Raw genomic sequence first — 17,467 nt, 5'->3', positions numbered from 1 at the left:
TTTTGCGGCTCCAGACTATTGTTTTGGCAGAAGAGGAGGCAAAATGGATCTGACTGATACTGAAGGTGCAGACCCCTGGACTAGAGCCCCTCCCACTGCTGCACACACACACACACACACACACACACACATATGCAGTCAATGAACCACAGGAGGAGGAGGGTTCTTGTGTTCAGTACATACATTCATATAAATATATGACTGGGTGGATGTGTGTGTCTTTTTACCGGGTGGGGTCTTTGGTTTCAGACAGAATTTCCAGCATCTCCTCGTTGGACAAGAAGAAGAATCGAGGAAAGTAAAGCCTCTTCTTCTCCAGGTACTTGTTCAGACCTTTGAGAATCAGTTCCAGGAGCTGATTGGACGTTTTCAGCTTCTCCAGCATCTTGTCAAAGGCGACCACTGCCAACACATGTTTGTCCTGTTAAAGACCCGAGTGAAAGCAAAGGATGAGGGACAAGGACTGGAGCTGGACCAGGGGGGTTCAACCTTTGTTTTTGATTCATTCATTCCAATCTAAATGATTGGAAAGGAGCAGGATGAAGAAAACTTCTAACACCTGCCCCCCTTTCTTCAAACACCTGCTTCCATCAGATACATTACTGTTGCAGCTGTTACAATACAGCTGTCTCTCACTATAACACAGTTCACCTTTCACAGCCTCGCTGTTATGCAGATTTTTTTGTGTGCAATTTTGGATGCATTTTTTTTTACAGCGTATGAATGCGCATTGTGTTCTGCGTCCTGATTGGCTAAGGGACTGTAGACCGTCGTCAGTCCCTCTCCTCTGTGCCGTGTCTCCTGTTCACTACAGAATGTGTTCTTCTGCCAAATTTCCATAAAAGTTGGATCTCTAGCAGTGTGACTCTGAAGCGCCGTATGTTTGACAGTTTTCTCTCCGACAAAACCCACAATGTGGACAAAACGTTCTGCACCGCCAAAGGCAGCTGCGGTCGCAGCCAAAAGGCAGAGGAAGATGAGAACCGTCGCACAAACAGTTGAGTCAGAGGAACTGTGACATATGCATGAGTCACTATTAATAATTTCTTATGTGTCCAACCTCGTAGGTTGATCATTCCCTCCGCCAGGAGGTATTGTGAGGGCTTTGCTTTGTGTGTGTGCATGCGTACATGTTTGTTTATTTGTTTGTTTGTTTGTTAGCAAGATCACTCAAAAAGTTATGGATGGATTTTCATAAAATTTTCAGGGAACGTTGATACTGGCACAAGGAAGAAATGATTAAATTTTATTTTGGTGGCGATTGGGTGGGGGGGTGCATGACAGATCTGTCTTGGCGGAGTTCTGCGCTCTCCGAGTGCTTCTCTTGTTAAAATTAAATTTTTTATTCCCAAAACCTATCATATTTATTTATAGGAAAATGTTTATATTTTTATTTCTCAAACAAATGTTTGGGCCTGAAAACAGGTTTGGATCTTTGGTTTCATTCTATAAAACTGAACTTATTTTTTAAATCTACGAAGGTTTGGACTTTGACAAAACTACATGAACATGAAAATCCGTCCAAAACTTTTTGAGTTAGCTTGCTAACAAACAAACAAACACACGCACACAAAGCAAAGTAATCACTACATGAACATCTTACCAGTGCCACTTGTTTCATGATGTCCCTCCATGTTTTGTTGACAGTGACAAAGCGTTTGGCCTCATCACGCATCTGATTCATGATGTCTGGAGAACTGAATATAGGCTCCAGGTAAAGCCAGGTGGACTGCACCTTTAACCACTCATCCAGAATCTCCTGAAGGAGTAAGAGCTTCCCCTCCCAGTCCCTGCAGGAGAACAAAAGCAGACGTCAGCAGCAAGGCTCTAACAGTTTTGGATTTTTCATTCTAGTTTAGTTTTATTTAGTTTGGACTTTTTTTTCTCTAATTCAGTTTGTTTTAATTTATTTTTAGAGCAGGTTTCCTAGTGTTTATTAGTTTTCATTTTTTTCTAAATGCTGAGTTGTAGTTTAGTTGTAGTTCAGTAGTAGTTTAGTTGTAGTTCAGTTGTAGTTCAGTTGTAGTTCAGTTGTAGTTCAGTTGTAGTTCAGTGGTCTCTTTTCTCTTCTTCTCTGTGCTCCTATTCAAATCAATCCCAGACAGGACTCTGCTGCTTTAGTCTCCATGTTTCCAGGTAGAGTGGGGACCAGAAGACGACTGGAAACCACAAGTGAACACAAGTGACGGACCCTTAAATATCATATGGTGCCAGCAGCTAAAATTGCTAGAGAGAAATAAATTGATTTCGTATGAATCCGACTTTAACAAAGATGAACACGAAGGGAATTTTATCCATAATTTTTATCTGTTTTAGTTAGTTTTGTAAACACACAATACAGTTTCAGTTAGTTATCATTTTTTTCTTTTAATTATAGTTTTTATTTATTTCAGTTAACAAAAATGTTTTCGCAATTTTAGTTTTTGTCATTTCATTAGTTTTCGTTAACGATAATAACCTTGGTCAGCAGGACTGGAGTCATCCTGTTCTCCCACAGGTGGAGGACAGAAACAGCCTATAGTTCTGTGGGACTGGAGTTCATCTGTATCTACCATCATGTCAACAGTAGTGCAGGTGACAGCACTGCTGAACATTAGTGTTCAGTAGGTTTTCAACTCTCTGGGGTCATTTCTATTTGTGTTTTCTCTGTCCATATGATCCTATACTGTGTCTACAATATTCATATTTTTTGTCTGAAATGTGTGTTTGTTTTTGATACTCTAAATCAGGGCTGTCAAACTCAGTTCAGTTCAGTTCCACATTCAGCTGAATCTGATCTGCAGTGGACCAAACCAGTAAAATAATAACAGAATAATATAGAAATAATGTCAACTTTCCTCTATGTTTTAGAGTGAAAAAAGTAAAATTATGTGATGAAAATGTTTACATCTACCAACTGTCCTTTAAAACAATGTGAATAACATGAACAAACTACAATTTCTTAAGAAAATTAGTGCAATTTTAACCATATTATGTCTCAGTTTGTCATGTACACATGTAACTACAACGTATAGTGGCTCAACAAATACACAAAAAAATGTAATAACAGACAGAATATTGGTAAAACTACACTTCAGACATTTCAAAATGTGCATATTTGTTCAGGTTATTCCTGTTTATCTGAAATGATAGTTTGTTTTAGTGTAAATACCCTAAAATGACATGAAAATGTTTACATTTACAGAAAAAAAAAAAAAGTGGACTTGTGAGTATTTATAAGTTATTATGATAGTATTTGACTGATCTGACCCACTGCACATTAAACTGGTCTGAATGTAGAACCTGAACTAAAAGGATTCATATCTTCAGTGTAATTTTTGCATTTCACAAATTCATCCCTGGGGCCAGACTGGAACCTTTGGTGGGCCGGATTTGGCCCCTGGACCAAATGTTTGACACCTGTGGTCTAAATATTAATACATACATACGTGTGTGTGTGTGTGTGTGTGTGTGTGTGTGTGTGTATATATATATCCCCTCAGTCCTCATTTTTCCTTTTGAATTGAACCATGCTTATGTATTTGTTTTGCTCCTTATTCTACTTTAATTCTCTCATGTACAGACACATGTTATCCTGGGTTTGTCTGAGTTTGTATTTTGTTTGGTTTCAGCTCCTTGCCATCTTTTCTGGTTAAAATCATACACAGACAAGTAAATGTACATGTATTGTACAGTAGTTCATTTTCTATCTACTTTTAGTTAACATAGGTACATTTAGAGTACTTTGGCTGTAGTCCAATTACTTCCAGTGAGAGGTAGTTGGTAATTTCCCAAACTAGAGTTTAAAATGACTTTACCCAACAGTACTGACAATGTCTGTGAATAATTTTCACTTCAGTCTTAAACCAAACTCACCATATGATTGTAAAAATTGCTGCTCTCCCTGTAACACCGCAGTATGTAATAACTGTAATATGTAATAATGTCATAATTTTTCACCTCATTATGTTATAACGCCACATCTTGTAATACAATTCTTGAATGCATTTTGTAATAACTTATTAGATATTGCAACAGTTATTACAAAATGTGGGTGTAGCACTTTTTTTTTTTTTTTTTAAAGGAAATGTAATAATTTGGTGCATTATGTAATACACCATTAAGACTGATGCCTTGATTAAAACCATCACACGAGCAGAACAGTAAACATTCCAGCTGAATTAGAGTTCATTTTAAACCCAGTAGGGTGTTTCATTTGTCTAAGCTAAATCAAATGGAACTATGTTTATTATAATAGAGAATGTGTTTGTAAGTCACAGACAACAGCTGCATTAATGAAGTATTACCGACAGAAACTAACCAGAGCACTGAAATATGGACGGTATTACACAATGGGTTCCAGAATTTGATTACAAAATGCAGTGTTCTCACTAGGGCTGTGCATCAGCAAGAATCTGGTGATATGATACAAATCATGATACGATATTTCACGATATATCATGATACTGTTAAAAAGACAATTTTTTGTTTGTTTCTTTTTTTTAAATGATTATTTCCTGGAAGAATTGAATTCCAGCAGAAATCTGCACAAATCCTAAACACATTTGTATTTGATCCCAACAGGATCTAATGTTCTATCACCAAATGTTCAAACTGTGTTCAAACTGAAATTCTGTTTTCCAGACATTCCAGTTTCAGATCCTGTTCAAACGTTCAGATTCTATTAGTTCACAACTAACATCAGAACAGGATTTGAGTTCAATCCACACAAAGGAACGAACATTATTGAATAAAAGAGGGTTCAATGAGAACAAGAAAAGCACTCGGAGAGCGCAGACCTCCGCCAAGAGAGATCTGCCCCCCTTCATTTTGTTCATTATTTTCCTCATTTTTGGTCATTTTGTTTTTATATTTTCTTCATTTTACTTCATTGTGTTTTTATATTCATTTTTCTTAATTTTGTTCAATATTTGTATTTTCTTCATTTTTGTGCATTTTGTTCATTATTTCCTTCATTTGTATTCATTTCATTTCCGTATTTTTTTTATTTTTGTGCATTTTGTTCATTATTTTCTTTATTTATGTTCATGTAATTTTATATTTTTTGTCATTTTTGTGCATTTTGTTCATTATTTCCTTCATTTGTGTTCATTTCATTTCTGTATTTTTTATTTTTTATTTTTTGTGCATTTTGTTCATTATTATCTTTATTTATGTTCATTTTTTAAAAATATTTTTTTTGTCATTTTTGTGCGTTTTGTTCATTTTTTCCTCCATTTGTGTTCATTCTGTTGATGTGAGTCCACTACTCCTTCTGATTGGACCAACCTTGCCCCCCCACACAATCACCACCAAAATTTAATAATTTCTTCCTTGTGCCAGTATCAACATTTCCTGGAAATTTCATGAAAATCTGTCCATAACTTTTGGAGTTACCTTGCTAACAAACAAACAATCAAACAAACAAACAAACATGCACACAAAGCAAAGCGATCACAATACCTCCTGGTGGAGGGAATAAATAATATCTAAATAATGAAAAAAAACAAAAACGAACCTCCACAATATCTGCACTTGAATAAACACCTAAAAACATTGATACAGTACTTTTTGATATCGATACAGTATTGTGAAATGAAATATAGTGACATATTGCAGAGGTGATATTTTCTAACAGCCCTAGTTCTTACATAATGAGGTGAAAAATGCTTATATTATGACATATTGCTCCATTCTTACATAAAGCGGCGCTACAACACTGACCGAATCTCCATTTCAAAAGGTTTGATGAAAGGTGAGCCCCTCATGGTCTGAGTCTTCAGGATGTGGTCGTCCAGCAGCGTCTGCACTTCGTCCACAGACGACAGGATGGAGGTGCCGGTCTCTCGGTAGGCCAGCAGGTTGAACTCCACGTCGGCCCACTCGCTCATCATTTTCTCTATGGCCTTCTCCAGGGAGTACTCCTTGCTGGCTGACTCGCTGACGCCCTGAAAGCTGCTCAGGTGCTGCTCCAGGTTCATGGACAGGAAGTGGGCCACGTTGGTTTGGTGGTCTACAGGGTGGAGGGAGAACCCAGCCATCTCAGACATGGCATCCCAGTGACGCTGATGGAGGCCCTGGTTACACACCACCTACGAAACAAGCAGCAGTCATACCAAGGGTCTGCTCTAAAAAACAGCAACGTAAACGATTCATTTAACCGCAGTTATTTTAGGAACAGTGTGGTAATAAAGTCAGTAACACTTGATAACAAGAAAAGCACTCTGACAGCGCAGACCTCCACCAAGAGAGCCCCCCCCTCCTTCATTTTGTTCATTATTTTCTTCATTTTTGGTCATTTTGTTTTTATATTTTCTTCATTTTTGGCCCCCTTCAATGTGGAGGAGCAGCAGTTCTACTCTGAGCTCCTCCCTGGTGACTGAGCTCCTCCCCCTATCCCTAAGGGTGTGCCCAGCCACCTGACAGAGGAAACTCATTTCGACCGCTTGTATCTGGGATCTTGTCCTTTCGGTCCTGACCCAAAGCTCATGACCATAGGTGAGGGTAGGAACGTAGACTGACCAGTAAATCCAGAGCTTCGCCTCTCGGCTCAGCTCCTTCTTTACCACAACCGACCGGTACAGCGACTGCATCACTGCAGACGCTGCACCGATCCGTCTGTCAATCTCATGCTCCATCCTTCCCTCACTCGTGAACAAGACCCAGATACTTGAACTCCTCCACTTGGGGCAAAGACTCTCCACCGACCCGGAGAGGGCAGACCACCTTTTTCCGGTCGAGAACCATGGCCTCGGATTTGGAGGTGCTGATCCTCATCCCGCTCACTTCACACTCAACTGCAAACCGCCCCAGTGCACGCTGAAGGTCCAGGTTCGATGAGGCCAACAGGACAACATCATCCGCAAAAAGCACAGATGAAATCCTGTGGTCCCCAAACCGGACCCCCTCCGGCCCCTGGCTGCGCCTAGAAATTCTGTCCATAAAAATTATGAACAGAACCGGTGACAAACGGCAGCCCTGCCGGAGTCCAACATGCACCTGGAACAGGTCTGACTTACTGCCGGTAATGCGAACCAGGCTCCTGCTTCGGTCATACAAGGACCGGACTGCCCTTAACAGAGGGCCTCAGACCCCATACTCCCGAAGCACCCCCCACAGGATATCACGAGGGACACGGTCGAACGCCTTCTCCAAATCCACAAAACACATCTGGACCGGTTGGGCGAACTCCCATGAACCTTCGAGCACCTGATGGAGAGTATAGAGCTGGTCCAGCTTTCCGCGACCAGGACGAAAACTGCATTGTTCCTCCTGGATCCGAGGTTCAACTATCGGTCAGATCCTCCTCTCCAGTACCCTGGAATAGACTTTCCCCAGGAGGCTGAGGAGTGGGATGCCCCTGTAGTTGGAGCACATCCTCCGGTCCCCCTTCTTAAAAAGGGGGACCACCACCCCGGTCTGCCAATCCAGAGGTACTGTCCCCGACTGCCACGCCATGTTACAGAGACGTGTCAACCAAGACAGTCCTGCACATCCAGAGACTTAAGGTACTCAGGGCGAATCTCATCCACCCTTGGTGCCCTGCCACCGAGGAGCTGTCCAACCACTTCGGTGACTTCAGCTTGGGTGATGGACGAGTCCACCTCTGAGACCTCAGCCTCTGCTTCCTCCATGGAAGACGTGACAGTGGGATTGAGGAGATCCTCAAAGTATCCCTTCCACCGTCCAACAACATCCCCAGTCGAGGTCAGCTCCTCCCACTTCCACTGTAAACAGTGTTGGTGGGGAACTGCTTTCCCCTCCTGAGGTGCCGGACGGTTTGCCAGAATTTCCTTGAGGCCGACTGATAGTCCTCCTCCATGGTCTCCTCAAACTCCACCCAGACCCGAATTTTTGCCTCCACAACTGCTTGGGCTGTGGCACACTTGGCCTTCCAGTACCCATCAGCTGCCTCGGGAGTCCCACGGGCCAAAAAGGCTCGATAAACCTCCTTCTTCAGCTTGACGGCATCCCTTACTTCCGGGGTCCATCACCGGGTTCGGGGATTGCCACCACGACAGGCACTGGAGACCCTGCGGCCACAGCTCCGAGCAGTCGCTTCGACAATGGAGGTGGAGAACATGGTCCACTCGGACTCAATGTCCCCAGCCTCCCCCGGGATCTGGGAGAAGCTCTCCCGGAGGTGGGAGTTGAAGACCGCACTGACATCAGGTTCTGCCAGACGTTCCCAACAGACCCTCACAACACGTTTGGGACTGCCGAGTTGGTCCGGTTTCCTCCTTCGCCAGTGGATCCAACTCACCACCAGGTGGTTGACAGGTCTGCCCCTCTCTTCACCCGAGTGTCCAAAACACGCGGCCGGAGGTCTGATGACACGACAACAAAGTCGATCATCGACCTCCGGCCTAGGGTGTCCTGGTGCCAAGTGCATTTATGGACATCCCTGTGTTCGAACATGGTCGTTATAGACAAACTGTGACTAGCACAGAAGTCCAATAACAGAGCACCACTGGGGTTCAGATCGGGGAGGCCGTTCTTCCCCATCACCCCCCTCCAGGTATCGCTGTCGTTGCCCATGTGAGCATTTTGTTCAATATTTCTTTTATTTGTGTTCATTTAATTTTTATATTTTCTTCATTTTTGTGCATTTTGCTCATTATTTCCTTCAGTTGTGTTCATTTACTGTCTGTATTTTTTTATTTTTGTGCATTTTGTTCATTATTTTCTTTATTAGTGTTCATTTTATTTTTGTATTTTCGTCATTTTTGTGCATTTTGTTCATTTTTTTCCTTCATTTGTGTTCATTCTGATGATGTGAGTCCACTCCTCCTTCTGATTGGACCACCACCCCAATCACCACCAAAATTTAATCATTTCTTCCTTGTGCCAGTATCAACATTTCCTGAAAATTTCATGAAAATCCATCCGTAACTTTTGGAGTTATCTTGCTAACAAACAAACAAACAAACAAACAAACACACGCACACAAAGCAAAGCGATCAAAATTACCTCCTGGCCGAGGTAATAAGTCCGCACTATGGAGCATTAGTAAAGCATTAACAAATACTGAAGTCATCATTTATAAAGCATATTTCTGACATGAATACTCATTAGTATATGGTTTATAAACACAGTTATAAATGCTCTACTATTACTCATTCATAATCCTTCATCATTCAATCATGCAGTTTGTTTAATAATCCCATGTGCTGTGTCTTTCCTTTGTTAGAATAACTGACACTTTTGTGAGTCTTTAGGCATTGCCAACCTTTAAATGTCATTTGTAAATGCTTTAAATGTCATAGATAGTGCACACTTTAGATGAGCTCACACCATAGACTTAATTAATGAGTAGTAAGTGCTTTAGAACTACCTGAAATAATGAATTCCTGTTAATAACTGTTTATAGGACATCTATTGGAAAAGAAATGTGTGAGTTAGTATAAAATATTCACTAACCAATTTTAGTACATGTCTGAATAGTGTATGTGTGAGCATAAATGCGCATCATAACTGGTTTGTAAGTGATGCAATATAAAAGTTTAAATGCAGAATCCATAATTTATAAAGTATGAAAATGCAATCATTAAGCACATTGTAGATGAGCTTATGAATGAGTAAAACTATTATAACCATGCTTATAAACCATATATTAATGAGTATACATGTCAGAAATATGCTTTATAAATGATGAATTCAGTATTTTGTTCATCTAAGGGCGTCAAACTCATTTTCTTTCAGGTTCCACATTCAGCCCAATTTAATCTGAAGTGGACTGGACCAGTACAATAATAGCAGGATAGGCAGTAAATAATGACAACTCCAAATGGTTTTAGGGCAAAAAATGACATTAAATTATGCCAATATTTACGTTTACAAATGATCCAAACAAAAAGGATGTGAATAACCTGAAAAAAATGGAATTTGTAAAGAAATACAAGTACAATTTTATCAATATTCTGCCTCAACTTATCATTTATACATGTGCATTACAGATCAGATCTACAAAAAGACAAAACATTAGTAACAGGCAGAAAATAGTTAAAATTGCACTTAGTTTTCTTTAAACATTTCAGGTTGTTCATATTTGTTCAGGTTATTCGCATTTGATTGTTAAAGGATAGTTTGTTAACGTAAACATTTTCATAATTTAATGTTTTTTTATCTAAATCAAAGAGAAAAAAATGGTGCTGTCAGTATTTATAGGTTATTATGATGTTATTTTCGAGTTTGATGCCCTAACTTGTACTTTGCAAATTCATCCCGTGGGCCAGATTGGAACCTTTGGTGGGCCGGTGTTGGCCCCCGGGGCGCATGTTTGACACCTGTGTGTTAATCCATAACTCATGTTCTTATTAATGATTAGTAGAACATTTATAACTGTGCTTATAAACCATATACTAATGAGTATTCATGTCAGAAATATGCTTTATAAATGATGAATACAGTATTTATTAATGGTTAACTAATGCTTCCTAGTGTGTAGTTCTGATAAAGTGTTACCATAAAGTCTTACCTGCACTACAGGAATGTGTTGTTTGAAGTCTTCCACCTTGGTCCTCACAGCTGTGGCTATCTTCAGGGCACTGGGGACTTCAGCAAAGCCTTTTTCTAACTTGTACAGAGTACGCCAATAGTTCCCAACATCACTCTCTACCTACCATGGATGGAAAAAAAAGGATATTATACATAAAAGTCATTGAAAACACAACATACAACATATTGATGACAAAGTTCATTTTCCGTCTTCAAGGTTTATCCTCCTCAGACCCAGCTCTGGGTTTTCTGTCTACATTTGTGGACAAGAGTTTCACAACTTTATACAAAAAAGAAAAAAAAAAAATAGGACCAATGGCCCTGTATCTTACCGGCCAAATTCAAAGCTTTGGGAAATGCATCCAGATGCCATTTATTCTCACCCAGTTCTGTGTATTTATTCTATTACAGAAATAGCCCGTGTTTTGGTCATATTCCAATCAGATCTTTAAAAACTTCAAATTCCACCTTGATATCATTGATACTACTACTACTAGGACTCCTGCCATGGGGCGGGTGTCCTGTCCCGGTGCGTTGAGCCAACCAGGTGAACCAGTGTTTTGCATGGCTGGCGGTCTCATGCCAGCTGCTCTGCGTCCTTATGGTAACTCCATGTTGTTGGAGGCCGCCCGCAATGACGTCGAGCCATTGGGTGCGGGGCTCGCTTTGTGGTCGTTTCCAGTCTGCGACGTTCGGGTCAAACTAAAGGATGGCTCTTTTTGGATGGTCAGGAGGGAGGCGGAGGACATGACCGAACCAGCGGGTGTGATGTTGCGCGGCCAGGCTGGATGCTTTGGGCTGGCATGTCCGGGCTCCAAGCACCTGATTGGAAACCCGCTGGAACCACCTGATGTTTTCAATGGTTCTGAGAGCCCTGCTATCAAAGCCATCTATTCTGGCAGCCACAGTCTGGTTTAAGGGCCATGTTTCCGAGCCATAGAGCAGGATGGAGAGGACGGCGGAGTTGTAGATCTGGAGCTTTGTCCTGTGTGAGATGGTCTGGTGCCACCAGAGTGGTTTCCAGAGAGACTGCAGAGCTGATGCTGCCAGGGCTCTTCTGCGGGTAATCTCTGGTTTTAGGTCCCCGTTGTCTGTCACTATGGACCCCAGATACACAAACGTCTTGACAGGCTCTACAATGTCATTACCAAGCTGCAAGGGAGGTGGATCCGCCCCATCACCGACATGCATGAACTTGGCAAACACTCTGACTGGATATCATTGATACTGATTTATTGGATCAATCCACTTCCTATCTGTTCTAATGGGAAAATTTTTCAAAGTCGCACCAAATCCAGAATCAGATACGGATCGAAATAATTTCAATCCCTTGTACTGACATCATCATACAGAAGCTGTATACCAAGTTTGAAGTCAATCAGAACTGGAGTTTCAGAGAAGAAGACGTTTGAAATGTTTTCCCCATAAGAGCCCATGTTAAATTTTGCGTCAGTTCCAGATCCAGAAGAAGATCCTGATCAGCATGTGGACATTATGTTTGGGTCATCTCCCCATCAGGGCTGGACTGTAGAAATTTACACTGGATATCATTTATATTTACTGAGTTATTGCATCCATCCACTTCCTATCTCTTATAATGGGGACATTTTTCAAAGTCGCATCAAATCTAGAATCAGATCCAGATCCAAATAATTTCACTAACTTTTGTTGACATCATCATAAAGAAGCTGTATACCAAGTTTGAAGTCAATCGGAATTGTAGTTTTGGAGAAGAAGATGATTGAAAGTTTTGTGACAGACAACAGTAGCTTATGGCCTGTTGGCCGATAAGTTAAAAAAGTGGTATCGGTACATCCCTAATGAACACTTTATGTGGCTCGAATTCTGCTCAGTCTCTGACTTTGACTTGACTCTGTGCATTTACTGGACGAAGCTCCGCTACACAGATTAGAGAGGACAGAGTCATAAATTCAACACTCCAGAGTACAGTGTGGAAGAGTGTCAAAGGGACCACAGAGGTCTCCCACCTGCAGCAGTACATCTGACCCGACACCGGTACCTTATCTGTACCTTATCTGTACCTCATCTGTACCTTATCTGTACCTTATCTGGGTTGACTGCTGATAGCGGACCGTGGAGCCACTCCTCGTACTTCTTCAGGAAGTCGATGGCGGTCTCATACAGATGCAGGAATGGGCTGAGTCTGTCCTGGATCCTTTTCCACTGTGGGTAGTGGGAAATGGACCAACCAAAGGCCTCCTCCTCTTCATTCACCTCTTTAATCTTCTCAGTGTGACAGACAGATTAGAAGTAGTTCAGAAATGAAACAAACAAAGAGGATGGATGAATGAATGTTAGGTAAATGGCAACAGCTGATAAAGTCACATTTGTGTTGAAAGGTTTTTGTTGTTTTTTTTCCCCTTACGTTTACTGGCACTGTGTCAGTTAAAGGTTCGGACCAAGGTTCTAATAGTTTTGGATTTTTCATTCTAGTTTAGTTTTATTTAGTTTGGACTTTTTTTCCTCTAATTCAGTTAGTTTTAATTCATTTTTAGAGCAGGTTTGATAGTTTTTATTAGTTTTCATTGTTTTTGCAATGCTTAGTTTTAGTTTAGTTGTAGTTTAGTCGTCTCTTTTCTCTTCTTCTCTGTCGTCATATTCAAATAAATCCCAGACAGGACTCTGCTGCTTTAGTCTCCATGTTTCCAGGTAGAGTGGGGACCAGAAGACAACTGGAAACCACAAGTGAACACAAGTGACGGACCATTAAGTGTCGTATGGTGACAGCACAGAAAATTGCTTGAGTGAAATAAATTGATTTCGAATCAATCCGACATTAACAAAGAGGAAAACGAAGGGAATTTTATCCATAATTTTTATAAGTTTTAGTTAGTTTTATAAACACACAATACAGTTTCAGTTAGTTATCATTTTTTTCTTTAATTATAGTTTTTATTTATTTCAATTAACAAAAATGTTTTTACAATTCTAGTTTTGGTCATTTCATTAGTTTTCGTTAATAATAACCTTGGTCCTGTCACATCCAAAAAATATTCTGAAGACACAGCTACTGAGTGAAGCTAAAATGGGGTTTGTGGGAATTACAGACACAAAATGACAAGGTTCTGATCCCTAACAAACTGGACAAAGCACTGAAAAGGTCTGTGGTGATAGCAGAGGTACGCCCGCTGTAACACAAGTGGACTATGGACAGAATCTGGGGTTATAGAAAATCTACGCCAGGATCGAGCTGTTGGATAATTACAGGTGTTTTCAGACAATATAAGCACATGACTGAAAGCTGTAATTACTGATCATCGCTCAGGTTCAGGCAGAGCTGACTGTAACACTGTCATCTATTCCCATTTCCACAACACTGTGAAATACTACCAGGTCATCTTTATTTAGTATTATGTTAGCTTATTTATATTTTAGCACATAATGGAACAGTATGAGAATACTCCAAGATGCGTCGTTATTGGACTGTGGTGATATGAAGATATGACTGGTCATTGGAATCATGCAATTTCATTTTACTCTCTTAACTGAGCACTTACAGATAAGAAAAAATAACAAGTGTTCAGAGAACGCAAAACTCCTCCTTTACCCTGAACGGTGTGCATGTGTGGATCGACTATTCCTGTTGAAATTCAACAGTTTCCAGGTTGTTCCATACAGCAGAAACAGTTGAATCTGGTACCAGTCATGTGTCTGTCCAATTAGATTCAATTCACATCAATATTAGTTGAGTTCTAATTTTAAATGTGTGGTAAATGGGATTTTCAATGTTCAGTGTAAATGTCCACAGAGTCCACATTCCACAGTGGATGTGGACAATTTAGTTCCACATACAAGAGATTGTTCTAAGCTACAGGTGGATCCAATTGGAGGAGAATTGGAGTCGTTTTGAATTTTTGATTAATTTTCAAAAATGTCTCAGTGATGACAGATGGAAAATTGTAGATGTTGTGACCTTGCTGTGACCTTGAACTCTGGCCTACTGGGACCCAAATTTCATGGGTTGGTCCCAGGGCCTAGGCCTATCTGTGGGGAAGATTTGGGAAAGATGGGTGGAAGAGTTTTCCACTAAAGCTGCGAACAAACAAACGTGCAAACAAACACACAAAGCAAAGTGATCATAATACCTCCTGGCGGAGGTAACTATCAATTTTTATGACCAAAAAAAGGCCTCGCCCACATTAACACACATATTTAACAAAAGCAAACTTTTTCTTCCACATTTTCATCCACATACCAGTGCATCTTAGGACACGAAAACTGATAATTATATCATAACTTTTATCTGCAGACTTTTAAAAGTTGTTGCATGTGTCAAATATTTTGTAAAAACAGAGTCACAAAAAATTCCTTTTGAAAACCATTCCTATTATTTGTGTGGACTGGGCCTGTGTATAATCATCTGTTAGTTTTCCTGCTGTACCTTTTCCATGGCTAATTCCAGTTTATTGTTGATGGAATGAGCTTTCTTCAGATAGTTGCTCAGATCTGTCAGATCATCAAACTGTGTGAATTCTTCCACTTGTGTCTCGTAGCTCCTCAGTTCCTCCAGAAGGACCTCACGCCTCATCTGGAAGAAGTTCACGTTAATAAAATAACAACCGTCCAACCAGCTGATGCTAACGTGTCCCCCACAGGCTACGAAGACCTCAGCTAAAGGCTCCCACACACTGTGCGATTTTCAGTCGTCTCTGACAAAAGATAGTGAACATGAGAGAATGGTTGCGATATTGTCGGTCTTGGCCCTAAACCGGTGGTCCTGCACTGCACTGTGACACAGGTTCAAGGACAGCTGTAGTCACGGTCATGTGACCAAAGACAGCCTGCGACAAAATTCTGACACTCTCAGAAATTTGGGGTGATCATCTCAGTGTGAGCGCTGCTGCCACCTACGTCCACTGACTGACCAATAGAAATGTAGGATGAAATGACGCACTGATCAGCTGAACTTAAACAAAGGCTACAACGGCAAAACGCACCAAGGATGAAGATGGAACTGCAGCTCCCAGGTTAGGAAGCTAATATTAGCAGCTAGCAAACACACACACACGTGCACACACGCACGCACACACACACACACGCACACACACACAAACACATGCACGCGCGCACATGCATACACACACATACATACACTTAGTTTAGGTTATTGATTTTAATGGATGGATTGCTCACACTGATGACCTTTTATTCTTCTTTTTCATTCACAGTGCCTCACATATGTGGCAGTCTGCACTTCAGCTGGTGTTTTCCTGGTGCTGTCTGTACAGTGGGAGGAGCCTTTAGACAGACAGACAGACAGGACAGACAGACAGACAGATGAACAGACAGGACAGATGAACAGACAGGACAGACAGACAGACAGACAGACAGAACAGACAGATCAACAGACAGACAGACAGACAGACAGAACAGACAGATGAACAGACAGACAGAACAGACAGATGAACAGACAGACAGATGAACAGACAGACAGACAGACAGAACAGACAGATGAACAGACAGACAGATGAACAGACAGACAGACAGACAGATGAACAGACAGATGAACAGACAGATGAACAGACAGACAGACAGACAGAACAGACAGACAGATGAACAGACAGACAGAACAGACAGACAGATGAACAGACAGATGAACAGACAGGACAGACAGACAGACAGACAGACAGAACAGACAGATGAACAGACAGACAGACAGGACAGACAGACAGACAGATGAACAGACAGATGAACAGACAGGACAGACAGACAGACAGACAGAACAGACAGATGAACAGACAGACAGACAGACAGAACAGACAGACAGACAGAACAGACAGACAGATGAACAGACAGACAGACAGACAGATGAACAGACAGACAGATGAACAGACAGACAGATGAACAGACAGAAAGACAGACAGATGAACAGACAGACAGATGAACAGACAGACAGACAGAACAGACAGACAGATGAACAGACAGACAGACAGATGAACAGACAGACAGACAGACAGATGAACAGACAGGACAGACAGACAGACAGACAGATGAACAGACAGACAGATGAACAGACAGGACAGACAGACAGACAGACAGATGAACAGACAGACAGATGAACAGACAGGACAGACAGACAGATGAACAGACAGACAGACAGACAGATGAACAGACAGACAGACAGACAGAACAGACAGACAGACAGACAGATGAACAGACAGATGAACAGACAGACAGACAGAACAGACAGACAGACAGACAGATGAACAGACAGATGAACAGACAGACAGACAGAACAGACAGACAGACAGACAGATGAACAGACAGACAGACAGAACAGACAGACAGACAGATGAACAGACAGATGAACAGACAGACAGACAGAACAGACAGACAGACAGACAGATGAACAGACAGATGAACAGACAGACAGACAGAACAGACAGACAGACAGACAGATGAACAGACAGATGAACAGACAGACAGACAGAACAGACAGACAGACAGATGAACAGACAGATGAACAGACAGACAGACAGAACAGACAGACAGACAGACCTTCAGTCCATCTTGGTACTGCTGTGTCTTTTCCCTCAGAATGTGTGTGTGCTCCTTAAACACTGAAGGCATTCGCTTCAGCCACTCGATGGTTTGTGTGTTGAGCTGCAGATTCACTGGTGACAGAGACACAAAGTCCATGAGGAAACACAGCTGTCGGTTCGAGTCCAGCAGCCTCTGTTCTAACACAGGCATGTGTGTGTTCTGCACCGCCTGCATATGGACCTGCAGGAGGAAGACAAAGGACAAACACTGACACTGATGGACATTCACACTGTTTACAACACACACATGTGTGTGTACACACACACATTCAGACTGTTTACAACACACATGTGTGTGTATGTGGACAGACACACACATTCAGACTGTTTACACACACACACATGTGTGTGTATGTGGACAGACACACATGTGTGTGTCTGTGTGTGTATGTGGACAGACACACACATTGAGACTCAAATTTTGTCAT

The 17,467-nt window shown here is 41.4% G+C and overlaps 1 protein-coding gene across 1 annotated transcript in view; it reads right to left on the bottom strand.

Moving 5' to 3' along the window:
• The window catches only part of dnah7 (dynein, axonemal, heavy chain 7), a 201,946-nt gene that overhangs the window by 133,554 nt on the left and 50,925 nt on the right, over positions 1-17,467 (bottom strand). The window contains exons 14-20 of the mRNA XM_030126944.1: positions 16,996-17,220; positions 14,879-15,025; positions 12,541-12,720; positions 10,457-10,597; positions 5,704-6,071; positions 1,604-1,790; positions 228-421 (exon numbers count right to left, since the gene is read on the bottom strand). Of these exons, the coding sequence (XP_029982804.1) occupies positions 228-421; positions 1,604-1,790; positions 5,704-6,071; positions 10,457-10,597; positions 12,541-12,720; positions 14,879-15,025; positions 16,996-17,220 (1,442 nt within the window). The remainder of the gene's footprint in view (positions 1-227; positions 422-1,603; positions 1,791-5,703; positions 6,072-10,456; positions 10,598-12,540; positions 12,721-14,878; positions 15,026-16,995; positions 17,221-17,467) is intronic.

The sequence above is a fragment of the Sphaeramia orbicularis genome, chromosome 22 (assembly GCF_902148855.1).
Source record: "Sphaeramia orbicularis chromosome 22, fSphaOr1.1, whole genome shotgun sequence".
Classification (NCBI taxonomy): domain Eukaryota; kingdom Metazoa; phylum Chordata; class Actinopteri; order Kurtiformes; family Apogonidae; genus Sphaeramia; species Sphaeramia orbicularis.
This window is presented reverse-complemented; position numbering and strand designations above follow the sequence as displayed.